The 17,048-nt window shown below is 38.8% G+C and overlaps 1 protein-coding gene across 5 annotated transcripts in view; it reads right to left on the bottom strand.

Moving 5' to 3' along the window:
- Positions 1 to 17,048, bottom strand: part of tshz3b (teashirt zinc finger homeobox 3b) — a 93,644-nt gene that overhangs the window by 12,461 nt on the left and 64,135 nt on the right. For 3 of the 5 annotated variants that reach the window (XM_073070124.1, XM_073070125.1, XM_073070126.1), the window contains one exon: positions 3,290 to 9,068. In XM_073070124.1, the coding sequence (XP_072926225.1) occupies positions 5,851 to 9,068 (3,218 nt within the window). In that variant the 3' untranslated portion in view covers positions 3,290 to 5,850. Of the gene's footprint in view, positions 1 to 3,289; positions 9,069 to 17,048 lie in introns of those variants that run through there. The other 2 variants (XR_012101906.1, XR_012101907.1) reach the window with 2 other exon arrangements.

The raw sequence follows: 17,048 nt of genomic DNA on the forward strand, positions 1-17,048 counted from the left end.
TCTTTTCATGTCCAATTAACACTGTGCAGCTTTCTGTCATGATGTATTGTGAGCTGTCTATAATGACATTCAAGAAGACATCATATTGAGGGCAGAATTTTAAACATTCAAAGAATAACCATGTTCTTACATTTTATTGCTGGGTTGTATATTTAGCAGTTACGTTATGAGTATAAACATGGACAAATGTAAAAAAAACATGAATAGGAGAAAAAGACTCTAGCATAGGCAATATATAGGTTGAATTCTCATATATTTATGTCTGCTTATATGCACCTACTTATAATATAAAAACAATGAATCTATTCTTTAGACGTTTCTGCTACCAGCTAAATGGCAAACCATCTCATTAGTCTGCTCTAAACATTTTCAATAAAATATCATGCTGAGACCAAAGAATTCAAACCATGTGTTGCTGTGAGTGGAATATTTAGGAAAGTCACATCATTAGTTTGAGGGGCCACTTTTGATTTTAATATTGCTAAATAATTACCTCAATATGTGCTTGATCACAATCAGAAAATTCAGTTGATATGGTGAAAGCATTGGAAATAATGAGAATTAAAACAAGTCTTGATTCCACATGGATTGGGGGGGAGGTTAACAGAGAAATATGTGGTGGGGGGGAACACCAGAAATCAATGCATCCTCTTTTAATTCTACTTTCTTGACTTCTATACTCTGTCAAAATAACCCTTCAAAGACGTCTGATTGGGATCTAGCTCATCACACTGTCACCAACTCACTTTTCATTAGACTGTTACTCTCTGTTAGCCTAGCCAAGCAGAAGAACTCAAACACATGCGCAAATTAAATCGACATCCGAACTCCTCCAATATACAAAGCAATTTAAATGATATTCATTAGAGCGATGACAAGTCCTGATGAGGCTTTCAAGAGCTGAGTCCTTCAGCTTTTGCAGACTCCGTTTCATGACCACTGAGGCGTAACCAAGGCGACTGTACCTTCAGAAAAGCTGACAATTTTACTGTGCTTCCTGACACACCTTCCTCTTCTGCATTCAATACTTACCCATAGATTTAAAGCAAGCCCTTTGCATAGTCCAGACACTGCATGTTCCTGCCAAATTCTTCAGGCTGAATATAAAGGCCACTTAATTGTAACAATACTATGTACTTTTAAAATAGCACAGGACCAACTTCAGATCTTTGCCTTCCAGTACAATGTTATAGATGACATATAGTTTAATTCGACTTAACATGGCTCTGCTATGAACCACTGAAAAACATTTATCTTGTTTGCAATAAAATTTGAACCAGTGGGAACTGATTTTTTTTACCTTTTTTTCAAAACATTGAGATTAACATTTAACCTTTTTAGATTTAATTAAAGGAATCAACATTGATCACCCTTCTAAAACAAGCAAGATAAATAATCAAGATGTAAAAGTTGCTAGATTTGCAAAACCTTTTTTATCTATTTTTTAAATTGCTTTCTTCCCAGCAAGGATGTAGAAAACATGATCTGAGCATGTATAGACCTATTGCAAGTCTAACCATTCTGACCTTACTGCTTCAGCCAAGCAGTTCATAGCAGTGTGAAATAAAATAATACAATGGCAAGAGTCCGTTACACTTCTTCACCTATATGTTCACTATCAATGTACACAGCAGAACACAACATAGTAAATGTTGATTACACACTGACAAGGTACTAATCATTCAGTGCTTAGCCATCTCTTCACCCTGCCCTATTAATTGCAACGCAGGGCAGTGAAGTATCACTTCTTTGAAGTGATGCTACTTCTGTACAATGACCCCTTCTGCAAATGTATTGAGCTTGTAGCTTCTGACAATGAGAGGGTAATCACACTTAATAGTTTAAATGTCATTTTAGCTGAAAATGCCCCTTTCTTCAGGGTCAGCAAATGGCTGGGGACATAACCTGAATCACGGCCCCAGGAGAGAGGACATTACCAGGATTTTTAGTTAAACAGAATTATCCATACCTACTACATATCTCCCTAAGGAGATAATGGTCAGGATTCATATTGACTAATGCATAAGTGTTCAGCAAAGTATGGTGCAATTAAATACCCGACAATCCTCTTTAACCAATTCTTCTTCTGTGGCGTTACTGGATTTACTGAACTACAATCATGACTCCAACTTTAACTCTATGATCACTGGCGCACAGTTTTCTGAAATTTGATTTATCAAAAGTGAAAGGTTGCCGCCGGAACAGTACAGATAACTGGATGCATATTGTCTTTTCAGTCCATTGTTGGCTTTGCAAGATATCCCATATTAATCACTGCTGCCCGACAGAATGCCTAACTGATATTCAATGCACAATACCCTAGAGTGTGAAAACGCAGTCTGAGGTTGCACAATAATGAAAACGAGAGCTAACAATTAAAGATGTATTCATGCAAAGGCTGGGAATTTTCTTGCAGCTCTCCCATTCCACTGGTTCGCCAGCACTTTAATGGAAATCCTTTCATTTGTTGTGCCTTGTGCTAATATTATGTGTTTTTACACTGCATTAATTAACACGAGTTTTTGAAGATAAATACCTTTGACCTTGCAGAATCCAGCTGCTTTTGGCACTGGGTCATTTAGTTCCACTGTGAGAGTCCTTGACCTATAACAGATATCATTGTTTCCAGCCCCCTGCTGATCATTTGGTATAGATAGCCTCCATAGCTGCGTAATAACTAGATAATAACAGATCATCAGGATTGTCCAATTGTGTTTCCTCATTGGTGAAAGTGGCTGCAAAGTTCACTTCAGCTGTGGGCTTTCTGCTAATTGCATTAGCAATTTATCCACAATTGAAATGCTATTACTTTAAAGCTTTGAACAATTTTCTGTGAGTGTGCAGTAATTTTCATGTGTATAAATGCTTAAATTATATTTTCCCTTCATGCGGGCGGCATGGTAGCGTGCAGTTGGCGTAATGTTTTACAACGCCAGAGGCCCAGGTTCAATTCCGCCGCAGTCTGTAAGGAATTTGTTAAGTCTGCATGGATTTCCCCGGGAGCTCCAGTTCCTCCGACATTCCAAAGGTTTACGGATTAGTAGGTTAATTGGGTATAACTGGGCAGTGCAGGCTCCTTGGGCCGGAAGGCTCTGCTATCATGCTATATCTCTGAGTAAATTATAAATTTCCAAGCTAAAATATGGACAATGTCATGTGGTAATGTTTTCATTGAACAGGGTGTATATACAGACACATGAACACACAGACACAAAATGAATGGCATTAACCAATAATCACCACTCAGATTGGCCACACTTTTTATGAGTGGATGGAATTCCTACGTTGGTTTTTGCAACATGTATATTTCTTTTTATTGTATCCTGTTACATTCATACACTGTTCTTTGTTGCAGTGGTCCAGAGTGCTTTTGTACAATAATCGATTATGTTAACATATAAAATATTTTCAGTAGAAAAAATGTCGACATTGTAACAAAATTTAAATAAACAATTTTAAGGAAATTAAGATGACAATGTTGACTTTACATGGAATTCAAATTGCAGCTACTTTCTGAATTTAATACTCAGGTTAATTGCAGCTACCGCTCCTGTTTTACATGTTTAAGAACACGGCTCAGCAGAAACCTAGAAACTGTGTAATTAAATTCTCAAATATATAAAACAACCAGAATTTGCCTGTTAACATGTACAGAATATATGCACAGTGTGTATAGCCATTGCATTTGACCATGGAAAGCAGGTGACAATTAAAAATCCATTTAAAGTCCAGGAAATACAAAGGTGGGATTAAACGTTTAAGCTGATTGTGAAAGCTGTCCAGTATATATAGTGTTTCTGGTAAAGAGGAGAGGGAAGAATTTCAGAGAAATCTCTATGCTTCTTGAGCAACACAAATCACATACAAAAGAGGGGAACAATTGCAAGAAGCAATCCTGAAGTTTCAATCAGCTTCATGGTTTTTCATCAAGTAACCACTCATTAGATGTTTGTTAGTATCATAGTCAAGCTTGCTGGGTATGGTGACTTTAGATTATGCCCAATTTTTAAAAATAACTCATGGCTCCTTGTCATCCAGAGCTGGTGCATCGCCTGCAAGAGAGACAGTTGACTGGGACAAAGTCAAGATCATTGAAAAGATCATTATGTACAGGACATAAAATATTATTACAAAAACTGAGACTGCATGCACAAATGTTGGTAGTTTTGTTTGTGAGTTACTAATCCTTTATTAAGTTATCCTTTGGTTTACTATAACCACTCTGTGGTCACAGACGGGACTAATGTTCCTTGGTAGATGGTTTCTGCTAATTTTATCTTAGCAGATAGCTCTCTAAGCCATGGCATATTGATTTCTTGTTGTGAAGTGCACTGTTCAAGCTCCATTTCAGATTTTCATCTTGTATGTAGCCCTGAGCACATCATAGTGCCATAAATTAGGTAAATTGCACATTTATCACAAATGTTATTTTAAGATACTGGGTAAATGTGACGGCTAGAAGATATACATGTTGTGGGGACAAGCTAGTCCTTGGGTGGGGTTACAGTTAGGTCTTCTTCGCGCACCTGTGAATTAAGGCCTTTCGAAAGGTGCTAACCCCTAAAGCATCTCTCTGTAAGTGCTCTAGTTATCTGACAAGTAATGTTTTGAGCAAAACCTTTGCCTGACAGGGCCATAATCCCACTCAAACTCCAGCTTGGAATATGTAATATCTTCACTGGCAATGTGCTTGTTACCTGTAGCACCCTAAATGTGGACTATAGTGTGGAAGCAACACAAAATTATTGTAAAATGTTTTAATGGTGCAGTTAAAAAAAAGTTATGTGAATGACAATAACGGTGTTTCAGTTCCAGCAACAAAACAGGGCACAGAGTGCATTTCACTATCTGTGCTGTTTACATGCCTATTTTATACATATATTCGTGTATGGTGTCAGCTGTCAGTTATTTCTGCAAATTAACTGAAAAAAAAATGGAGATGAACAGACTCACTCAGTGTGCTGGTAACCACGGGTTACCTTTTATATGCCAAAATATAAAGATGCAGTAGGGAATCATGGGAGGATAATTAGGCAGAACAAAACTTACCAATCAAAGGCATTCTACACATGATGATCATTAAAATAACAAGTGAGAGTGCTCATAAATAAGTAAAGGAGGTTACATCATGGAATGCCTTTTTACATTTGTAGCAGGATCTCATAGCATAAACCTTTTGAAGGATTTTGTATATTACTGTTGAAGGAATACAGTACAAGTTGTTTTTTTTAAATTTTATTAACCCTTCGAGCAATGCCTATTCATTTGAGCTCTGAACATGGTTGGTTCACTTCTATTAAATAATACATTTGAAAATTATATTGTGTAATGTCATCTGCACAAAGATCGTGACAATGAACTGAATAAAGACCAATGCAGATAGTCGTTTTAATAATGACTTTCAGTCAGTGATCTGAAAAATAAGAATGCAGCCAATTTGTTTTTGCAACTTAATGCAGAAGTGCTTCAGCAGTGCTCAGAGGGTTAAAGGTTAAAGGCTGAGAAACACCAGCACACTTAAGTCACATGAGAAAGTGCACCAGGTTCAGTATTAAATGCTTAACTAAATTGTCCATTACGCATGCAGCTTAATGCATCTGAACGATACATAGCAACTAAATCCAATTTACACAAAATTCCAAACACTTACCATTTTTACCCTTGTAATCAACCAGTAACAATTGCTGATTACGTGCTTCCATTAAACACTGTACAGTTATATAAAAGAGTTCAGATCAGAGTGCTACTCTGTAATAAATCAAGAACATGTGCCAAGAGTTGTTACAGTAGCTTTAAGGCTTCTTTCAGAGTTGTCCTCAAAGCAAACAGTTAGGGTTACTAAAGTAAATGCTACTGTTTCTCTAGCTCTATAACGTACAGAAGATGGTCCTCTGGTGATTTGCCATGAGTTTTACTGAGATGCAGTTTAACTGCGTGCTTACTGGCAAAAGTCCGATTACAGAGTTTGCACTGGAAGGTTATACCAGTCTCATCATCTTGAGATGGCAACACCGATTTTTCAGAGGGCAGCTTTGCATGTGTAACCTGGCTGCTTATCTGTTCACTAGAAAGTTTGGATAAGTCTCGTAACCTGAAGCCTAAGTGTGATTCTAAGTGACTGATATAGGTAGAAGGAGTTCTGATCTGTGATGCACAATCATTACAAAAAAACACTGGATGACCAGAGTCCAGGTTTTTAAGAAATTTTGTTCCCCCTGTCCTTCGAAGCTGATACTTGACATTGGCTAACCAGTGGCTGATTGTTGTCATGGAGAGTCCTGTAAACCTTGAGATGTGCATTCTTTCCTGTGGGCTGAGGTCCGACATAATGAACTTGCCATCTGTGGTTTGTCTCAGGCTGGCTGCAAACTGGGCCTGCAGTATAAGTAAATGCTGTGGGTTCCAGTTTGACTGCCGACCTTTGCGTTTCTGAGCTGGCGAAATCTCCTCTGGCTCCTCCATCGTGCTACCATCCACCTCGGATTTGTCTGAAATGCTCGTAGGTGTAGAAGATTTTGATGTGTGACTTCCTGTCAGGTTTTTCAGCATGTCAGATATATCTGACAAGGCATTCTCGCGTAGCGGCGAATGTGACATGAATGACACGACTGCAGATGTCTTTGCTGTTGTCACGGTGGATGAAGAAGATGTTGACGATGGGGATGTGGATGACAAAAGCACTGAACCCAAAGAACCACTTTTGTCACTCTTGGCTTTCGTCAAATCAATAGGCTGGTCACTGCTGACATGATAAAAATAACGGTCCACGGGCTCTGCTTTCTTGGCCTGCAGAATTGGCGTGGCCACAGCAGCCTTTTCTGCCAAGCTATTACTCATTTTGTACAACATGCTCATAGGGTCCAGGGTAGGCAATGCAGGTTTAGCTGCTTTCCCCAAATGAACATTCATAACGGACTGCAATGCACTTAACGGATTAACGAAAGGTTGCTCGGGAGGGTGATCTGTAATAATTGCAGTGCTGGTGCACGTATTATTTGTAGTGAGTTTTAAGGCCTCTGTACCATTCTCTAAATGATCCTTTGACGGGCTCTCTTTAGCAGTGTCCTTCTGATTGTTGGAAATACTTTCATGGCTCTTGGGACCTGGGTCTTTCGAAGACTCACACTTTTGTTGTTCGCCTGCTTCGCTGCCACACGGTGAAGGTGTCCCATGTTTCAGCCGAGACAGTTTATTCTCTGGCTCTTTACTTTTCTCTTCAGTTTTTGCTACCTTCTCTGTGACTTTCTTCACTAGCTCTTCCATAGCGTGGAAGTTGTTTTTTGGTACAGGAGAGTTCTGGCTGCTGGGTGGTGAAACCAGTGGCTGGCTCTTTGGAGAGGCCATACCATCTATGTTGCTATATGCTGGTTTCAATTGTGTATTCTTACCTGATGACCCAAATGGTAGCTTCATTATATTAGGAAGCTGATAGGCAGCATGAATACTGGGATAGCCACTCCAGCTCGGAGTCCCATTCTGAGCTTTATTAATAGCAGAGGTCACTGTATTTTCTAAAGACTTTAGGATGTCTAGGCCCCCTTTCGGATTTTCTTCCAGGTCTTCTTCTGTTAAATACTGATATTTGGAGGAGATGTCATACTTTTCCTCCTCCTCACAGAGTTTTTCTTTCTCTTTGACTTTGTCTTCATCACTTTCAGAATCTTTTTCAACTTCCCTTTTCACTTCAAGGTTCAATTTTGGTGAGACGCTGGTGGGGGTACTTAGTGATGATGTGAAAGCACTTGCTGCTAGAGGAACAGACTGGACTTTATCTTCTAGGATAGCTGATACTGGTGTTGGAGTTGGTGTCTGAGGTGCTTCAACCATCTGCTTCCCTTTCTTGATTGCAGAATTGGTCACTTTAACAAAATGGCCAGTCACCATCATATGTGCAGTCAGTTCCTGCAGAGTATCATGAGAGCTCCCACACTCCATACACTTGAGAATTTGAGACTTCCTTGCCTCAAACTGCCAGGCATAGCTGGCACCATTCTGGTGTCCATAGCGGTTATTTGGTGTGACATAAGGATTTGAAGATTTCTGTAGTGAATCACTTGTGTCAGAGAACGATGTTTTTGGTGTACCACCTGTGGATTCTGGAGAACTTGGCAACTCAAGCTCAAGCAGCGGCCTTTTCCTGGTGGAAGGGAGAACCTTTGTGGAAATTGGTGTCACGGGTTCCTTCAGAGGCACTTTCTGATAGTGTTTAGTTTTGATCATGTGCACACTTAAGTCCTGAAGAGACTCAAATGAATGGCCACAGTACATGCACTTTAGAACCTTCTGAGCGTCTTCCTTTCCCTCCATCTCCAGCAATGAGCGCTTACGGGGCTTGGACCACTTTTTAGGATTGTTATTGTCAGTTTCATTGTTTTCGTCTCGGTAGTGTCCAGTTTCGTTCATGTGCACGGTCAGCTCCACCAAGGTGTCATAGGCGGCGCTGCAGTCTTTACAGCGGAATTTGCTGGCCCCGCTGAATATGGACCCATAGAGCTTGCTGCTCTGTCTGTACAACTGTACTGTGCTGAAGAGGCTCGGCTCCTGCATAAACCGGCTCTGAGAGACTTGCTGCAATGTCTTGGACATGGCGGACTGATGCCAGTCGAAGCTGCCGCTCTCACAACTGCTGCTACTACTGCTGCTGCTGCTGCTGCTACTGCTGCCGCCATTTGTCACCGGCTCGCTTGGCTGGTTGAGCCCCAGACTCAGAGACGACCAGTAGGAATTCGATAGGATATTGTTATATATTGCTTTCATTTGTTCTAAGCTATCCTGCACTCCGCCTTCTTCAGGTGGCCCACCGCCCTCCTTACATTCATCTTCATTCTTTATGGAGTTGTTCTCAAAGTCTGCCAATCGATCACTGGTTTCGCTGACGTGTGACGTGCTGTCCATCTCCTGACTGGAAAACTCAGCAGCCGGAGAGTCGTGGTAGCTGGGAGATTCCTTGCTAAATTCCTGCTCATTGCACATGTACTTTGAAGATGATTCCCCATCAGCTCCGGACTCATTGGCTTCAGCTTCCTCGTCTCCTAATACTGCTGCCTTCAGTTCGTCTGAAACATAAGCTGTATTAAAAGAAGAAAAGGGAGAAAGAGAGAACAGTTTTAAGTTAATTGCTGCTTGTGTGGATCAAAATTAAATATGGCCAAACATCATAACTGGTAACATCTGTTGCAAAGTTAGACACTTAAAATGTAGTGTTTCTTGGGTACATAAAATCGTCTCTTCAAATGTGATTTGCCACCTTATTCTTCTCATGGGGCAACAGCTTGAAATTAAAACTAAATTTGAAATTAATGAAGCAAATTCTGGAGGTGGCATTCATTTCAAAAGTAATAAATTACATGTATCAACCTCTGAGACAGCAGTTCCTGTCTGTCAATTAATACGTCTTGTGCTTCTTCTACCCCGAATGCATTTCCAAGCAGACATTCACAATTCAAATTTTGTACCCATTATAAATTTCTGCTTTTTAAATCTTAGTCAATTTCAAACACTACAGTTAAAACACAGCTTGAAATACTGAATATAGATTGACTACCTGCATTTGGGATTCCAATTTCAAAACCATGAAGAAATAAGAGAGTTATATCCATATCTGCCCTTCTATACTTCAAAATTCTACTATGGAAGAACAGATGGGTGAAAAATTCTGTACTGACTAATCACTGCTACATACAGGTTTATGGAAGAATGTTACTTTCGACCCACTGACATTTAAGTGTGCATCATTTTAATCAGACTTTCACTCTGTCAAAACAGTGAAATGCATGCATGCCTGCAGATGTCAGAAATGGGTTTAGAAAAAAAGCTTTTGGAAAATATGACAATAACAAGATTGCCAAGTTTTGGTATAAGATTTGATGTTTTCATGCTGCAGTAATTTTCTTTGAATAAATTTATAAAATGCTACTGAAAACCCATGAGAGGAGCGAGGTGTATGAAAATGTATGTTGTTTATCTAACATGGCTTTACATTCCTGGTTTGATTTTTCAACATTAGTGGCAATTTAAAAGGAAGTATCACAACTGAATGTAAGATCATTTAATGTAAAAATAATTCGCATTTCATAATTAGTTCAGTAAATTAGAGCCCATTTCATTGGAATTAAATAAACCTCTGCAATTCACAAGCAAAACTGTGAAGAGGAAAAGGAAAGGTTCTGATTTGAACAGTTGTTTGGAAGAATCTGTATGTGCCAACAAAATGATGTCATCATCCAATTTAAACTAGCAGAAACAGCATGTGAGAAAACAGTGATTAATCACTGCAAATACTAGCATCATACATGAGCCAAGCAACAAATCAGACACCTCCCCCAGAAATTGGAATAGCAACATTTTTTGCTGTTTTGCAATTTTTTTTCCCATTATATTCCAACAGGTCAGTCGTACAGTAATCATTTAGGGCACCGCTGAGAGAATTGTTTTCATGCATCATCAATGATCAAGCCATAGAACTGTACAAAGAATCGGGTCATCAAAGGATTCAAAAACTAAAGACCAGTTTTCCACATGATTATTGTTTAAAACTGGGAGCAGAAGTGATGATGAAGAAGGAGTGTTCCATTCTCTTAAACTCTGGTCTGAACTAGGACAGGAAATACAGTGTGGAAAACACATCAATGAGACAGTCAGCAGCACAAAAAAAAATACACACACAAAAGGGGCCCAAATCAGAAAAAAATACTTGGGAGGATGGTTCAGATAGCTAAAAAATGAAAGTTAACCCATTGTTGAGAATATTTTAGGCAATCTCTGAAGATTTCACACCATATGGGTATCATGGGTTGTCCATTCCATGGAAATCCATGGGCTTCCACAGCGTCCAACCCTTCCAATGATTCCTCCTGTAGATATTGATACACATCAGGGATTGACTGCATGCAGTTGGACCAATGAAAATAGTCACATATTTTTGAGATCTCTTGTTAATAGTCAGGCATCTTTATGACCAGTGCTAGTTCTGAACACATTAACACCTCTAAAAATACTGAGATACTTTGCAACCACTTTCAAATATTGACAGACTCCAGGGAAATCCCTGTCAAAGTGACAAATGTTCAGAGACACCCTGTGAGTACACTAAAGGGCAGCCAGAAACACTGGCACAGTCCCATGACATGATGAGAACATTCTCATAACTTGCAAATAGACACACATAATCAGAGGTTTCTTAAAAATGTTAGATTCAAATCCATTTATTTATCAAATGTACAGTAAAATGTATTGTTTGCATTAACAACCAACACAACCTCAGGATGAAGTGAAGCGAATCTAGCAATGAACGCTAATTGCTAACAAACAAATTCAGCCACTCAAAGAAATACACTACTATCAAAACAGAAACAGTTGATCACTATATCCCCTGGATCATAGAATTTAATGTTATATCCTTAGTGCTTGGAAACTGGACTTTTTGCATCTCTGGGAGCTTGCAGACCCTATTTTGAAAACATTTGATGTCAGCTGAATGATATTCTTGGCAAAGTGATACTGTTATGCACATTTTATTTTTTCTTGGGGTGGGCTCACAAAGAATTTTAACAAAAGCCTGTCATGTAGGAAATGTTTCTGTGGTACTAGTCACTCCTCTGAGGAGACAGGGAAGCTTGAGTCCACTGTCCACTGTATTATGTTCCATGCAGGTCCTAACTCATATTGTATGTGAGATTTTGGAGACACTTGGTTAAGGAATATATAGCTGGAGTAGCTTTAAGTTACCTTTCTCACAGTGTTTGGCATCTGAATATTTTCCCCCAGGTGAACTGTAAGCAAACCGGTAAGAAAATCCACCAACCTGTCAGTCACCCGGATGGATTTTGAAAATATCAGTCCAGTGTCTGTACTGTAGTCTGGTTTCTACATGCTAAGGCTATAGGGAGTGGGGCCCAAACCAATTCTCCTGACACTAACCCAGTGGTCATTCTCTTCAGACACAACCACAGTTCTGTGGTTAATGCTTATAGCCTAGTCTCAACTTACCATGGCTGTTTACCGTGGTTATTCCTCAGTTTCTAATTCAAAGGCAGAAATGGTACCACTCATGCAAAGGGGCAATATCCACAGCGAGGCACATCGTAGACACTCTCTAGTGCAATGGTGCAATTTAGCACTGTTATTGCGGATTTCTAAAATTCTTATAATACTTATACAAAAGGAAATATGAACCTGATTTCAGGAAGTTCAATTCAAACTGAATGAATTGATATGTGCCATCTTCTTCCTTCTCCCATTTATCCTTTGCAAAATGCAAACAGCAAATTCCTTGCAGTGGTCCTTAAACTGACTACCAAGAATAGCAAAAAGACTATAACCAAGTCCAGCAAGTTTAAGTAACTGGCCAATTATGAGTCCACTCTAACATCTTTAAGGTTGAGAATCAGATGCCCCTTCTTGTCAAACTCCCTACTTCATCCACCTTGTAACACCACTTCATATTTGACAGCAAACACATTTCAAGTACAAGTGATTAAGTTTTTTTTATTAATCTTCTTGTGAAAGCCTATTGATAAAGATATTACTTCCTGGAACTGAATAGCCTTCAGCTGTCAGGCTGTGTGGCCAGGCAATGGAGATACCTTACAGCTGGGGTACATGGACCCCTTGCTTAATGGTATTGCTCTGTGGCATCGAAAAAGTTGGGAACCCCTGCCTTCCACGTATATTAAGGAGAAGTACTACCCAAAGGTTGGGTTTGAACTTATTTTTATTATTAGTTTCACAATTTTACTTTTAATGCTCATTAATAGGATCTCCCCCCCGATCAGTTTACACAGAAAATTGCTGCCATCGTACCATTCGCGCAAGTCTTGAATATGGTGTGACTTCTATGCATGCATCAGGTGTGGAGAATTCTCTCTATTGCAAAAGGAAACACTGATGCAGCTTCTCACTTTAAACGTAGAGCTGCATAACCACAACTGTCCAAGGAATTGCATATTTACTATTTTAGATTATTAAAATTGTACAGTGCCCAAGGAGGGTATGTCCCAAAACCCCTTGCTGGGCTTTGGTCCTAAACTTTTCATAACATACGAGTTCTGAAACCAATGTGAATACATCAATTTTATTGTCTAATAAATTACTGCACACTTCAAAATTCACTGCAATTTATCTTCTTCTTCAGAATTATGAATGAAACATATCTATTAAACTATCATAGGGGGTTTGTAAAAGCTTTCTGAATTCTGATCCTGCAAGAGATAAACAGTGATTTATTATTTTTGTGCTATGCTTATAATGATGCACAGCATTCAGTATTTGAGGCCAAAATAGTCAAGTGGCTCAGAGTAAGCACTACTGCAAAACCTCTCATGGTTTTCAGAAAAATAGATGAAAGTAAACATTCTGAGAATACAAGCTCCAGCTATCAGAAAGCCACATTTTAGAGCTTGCTAACTGTAGGACACAAAGCCGCCAAGACCATAAACATAAAAATACCAGAGGTTTAGGTAGATGCTGTAGATGTGGTGACGGCCTTCTAATGCAGAGCAGTCTGGAGAAAACTAAAGGAATGACTGCGGCCTCGTAATGGATTTTGGTGGTGTCATCATATCACAAAATGTAACCCTTTGGTAACTGAATGGATGTTTCTCCATTCAAATAACTATATATTTGTTTTCCTTTCATGCAAAAGTTCCAAAAATGTTCTGCATTAGACATTGAAAATACACACATAATAAATGTAAGCAATAACATATTTCTGAGATTCCAATGTTAACAACGTAAAAAAAAACACATTAAAGCAACTGTTCATAAAAGGATTGCTATTGAGTTGCTCAAGTTATTAAACATTTCTTTTGAAAATCTCTGACCATAACGAGAAAAAAAAATCTATCCCTGGACAGCTTCCAGCCTGGAGTGACGCTGAGTTTTTACTTTTCTGAAAAGTCATATGCTAATCTCGTAGGAACATCGCTTATACAGTCCTCCCCTGTACTCTGCATTGCATGCCCCGATTTACTAGAAGCAGGGTTTTAGTTGCTTGGTGTGTATCAGCATGAAGTAATTTACTGATTTCAAGGAAACAAAAGAGAGTGACTCTACTTCCACTAATGGTTTAAATCATTTTGTTGAATCAAGCATGGAATCAAATATTTTACTCAGTAGAATTCTGCTTTTCACGATTGACAAACTAATCACTAGGTTGCTAGGATACAGAAATTCAGAATACCATTGTCATGGTTAAAAATTAGTATGATTATTGAGTTAGCATATTTTTACATAACCCATAACATTTTTTTCTAAGTGTGGAAAATAAAACTACAGACCATATCTAATGATAGAAACTACAGCCTAATTTGTTTTTCTCTGTTTCCTTCTAGAAACTAACTTTCATAAAATAAACAGACTGATGTTACTGTCATGCCTTACAGGCTTTAACTCATAACTCACACAGGGTTTTAATAATGAAGTAGGATTGTAACTGAAAACGTCACGCTCATGGAATTTTGGTCCCTTCCTTGAATTAACTAGAGAAAGGAGTAAATGAACTGTTGTTATTCCCATCACAAATGGCTTTTCAGATCTGCCTTTGTAATTGTGTCCTGTGGTAAAGGAGATTTTGAAAGGATTGCACAATTTAAACCTGATGGGGTTAAAATAAAATAATCTGAGGTTGACACCACTGGTTGTAGAGGTTAAGGGATATTAAACACATCTTTCCTGTGTCTCACCTTTCTGAGATCTTCCACTTACATCATATCAGTTTAAGACAAAATATGGCATCTGCTTTTGTGCTATGAATGCAAGTGATCACAAATAAAAAAATCCCCATACCATTATCCAAGCTCCAGTGATGTAATGAATTGGACTGTACATTATAACTGGTTCTGTGATGCGAATACAAGCTGCATAAACTCTCTCCTCTTTACTCTTGGTCTAATTAATTCTGGTGACTAGATAAGCTGGACTTCGTACAAAATTCCTCCTTTATTTGAATTTAGTGGAGCCACGTTTCACAATAATTTCAAGTGCACAATGTTCTTATCGTAGAAATTGTTAGGTATAATTTATATATTATCTCTATATTTCCAGCTCCCTTCCCCCATCCCTTTCTGGAAGATGTCAACATCTTGCTGGAATCTAGCCCCACACTTATATAGTATGTTCCATCCCATGCCTGAATGGGAATTCTTCATGCATGGACGTTACATGGATTGTTAGAAAACTACTGAACTGCAGGAACTATGATCCTATCCTCATACAAAACTCGTGTACCCACATGTTCACCACAAATATTCAGAACCTCTGTCAAAGTTGTTTTTACACAGAAATTAATTCTGCCATCCTGGATGCTGAAATTGTAACACAGAGTGGAGATTGGATGGAAGAGTATCTTCATTTCTCTAGCTTAGTAACTAACCATGCCATTTCTCTTGATACAGCTGGTTTGTAGAACAAAATCTTTACATTTCAGATCATCCTTAGGTAAAAACAGAATAGAGAAACACTGTTCCATTGGCTGATGAGTAAAATGCTGGGACACAGATTTGGGCAAGAGAGAGATTTGAGGTTCCAAGGATGAACTTAGTTCCATAGCGAGAAGTAAAACATGGAACTCGCTGCTTATTGGGAGATGGAAATGGAGATGATCAATGATGTCAAGGAAATTAGATGGAAGCTATTTTAATTTGCTAGACTAAAGTGACGGAGCAAGTCAACAAACAGGGCTGACTGGATAGCTCCAAAGAGAGACAACAGAGACTCGAGGGGCCATAGACTCCATGATAACAATTATATTGATAATCAATTTGCTAACTATAAAAATGGCCCAGAGTTTGTTGCCATGATGTGTCTGCTCATGGATACTTCTTGTCTGACCTTACATTAGCTAAATCTGGAAGGCCTAACATGTCCCAGAGTTCAGCACTGAGACTTTGAGCAATGGCATAGCTGCTGAGGAAGTGACGTGGGCAGCAAGCACTGCTCAAAATCTCCTGTGGAAGACCTGACCACTGGTAAAGATCCGAACCCCACTCTCTCCCTTTCAGATCTGGTGCCTGGCAAAGCCATCAGTGTTTTCAAAAAGATCCTGAACATTCGGGTACATCAAAAACAGGTAAAATCAAAATAAAGCAAGTAAAAGATTTCTCAAAGCAAAACAATCAATTAAAACACTTACAACCACTTATAAATAATTAATGACACCAGTCAAACAGCAAATAATTATAAATAAAGGAGCAAAGAAGGGTACAGAACAGTACAGGCCCTTCAGCCCACAATGTTCTGCCTACTCCACAATTCATTCCTTCCCTCCTACACAGTCCATTTTTCCTTCATCCATATGCCTATTAAAGAATCTTCAAAAAGCCCCTTTTGTATAATCCTCCAGCACTACCATAGGAAGTGGATTCCAGTCAAACCCAACTACTTCCTTCCTTTCTTTCTCCACACTCCAAATTTCACTGAAAATGTGGCCTTACAGTGTTAAATCTAACCAGATGCAGGAAAGAGCAAGTTCCTCAGTTTAAAAGCTAAGGAGACTCAATGAAATCCATCTCTAACATTGATGAGCACAGGCAGGAAATCAGGCTTCCAAAAATATACTGGACTTTCAAAACCCACTGATACTTGTGCTGAGGAATGCCAGAAGTTTGATTGGAATTTTCATTATTTTCCAGCATAATCCAAACTGTTGTCTTATAACTATATCATGTTTAAGTTGTCCTGTCGACACAGCTCTCTGGTATTAAGTATTTTCAACCTTTCCTATTAACAAATTAAGATAAAATTTCATGCTGCTGACAGTATTGTATTTAAAGCGTAGCAGATAGGTTACCATTTTATGTTAAGTATATAGCTACAAAAAGAGTCATGGTACATTATTACAGCACTTGACAGCATAAGAAATGTTTTTTCAAAATCCTTTAATTGAATAAAATATAAAAGGCATCTTAAGAGTACAGTCGGGAACATGCAGAGCACTCTACTCTGTATTCCTTGTGAGTACTCTGCAGTGAACTAACCATGAACAAAATGGAAGAAAATAGACAAGGCTGGAAATGGCAACCCATACATAGGGTCATCCACCTAAATTGTTA

This window comes from Hemitrygon akajei, chromosome 17 (genome assembly GCF_048418815.1).
Source record: "Hemitrygon akajei chromosome 17, sHemAka1.3, whole genome shotgun sequence".
NCBI classification, from domain to species: domain Eukaryota; kingdom Metazoa; phylum Chordata; class Chondrichthyes; order Myliobatiformes; family Dasyatidae; genus Hemitrygon; species Hemitrygon akajei.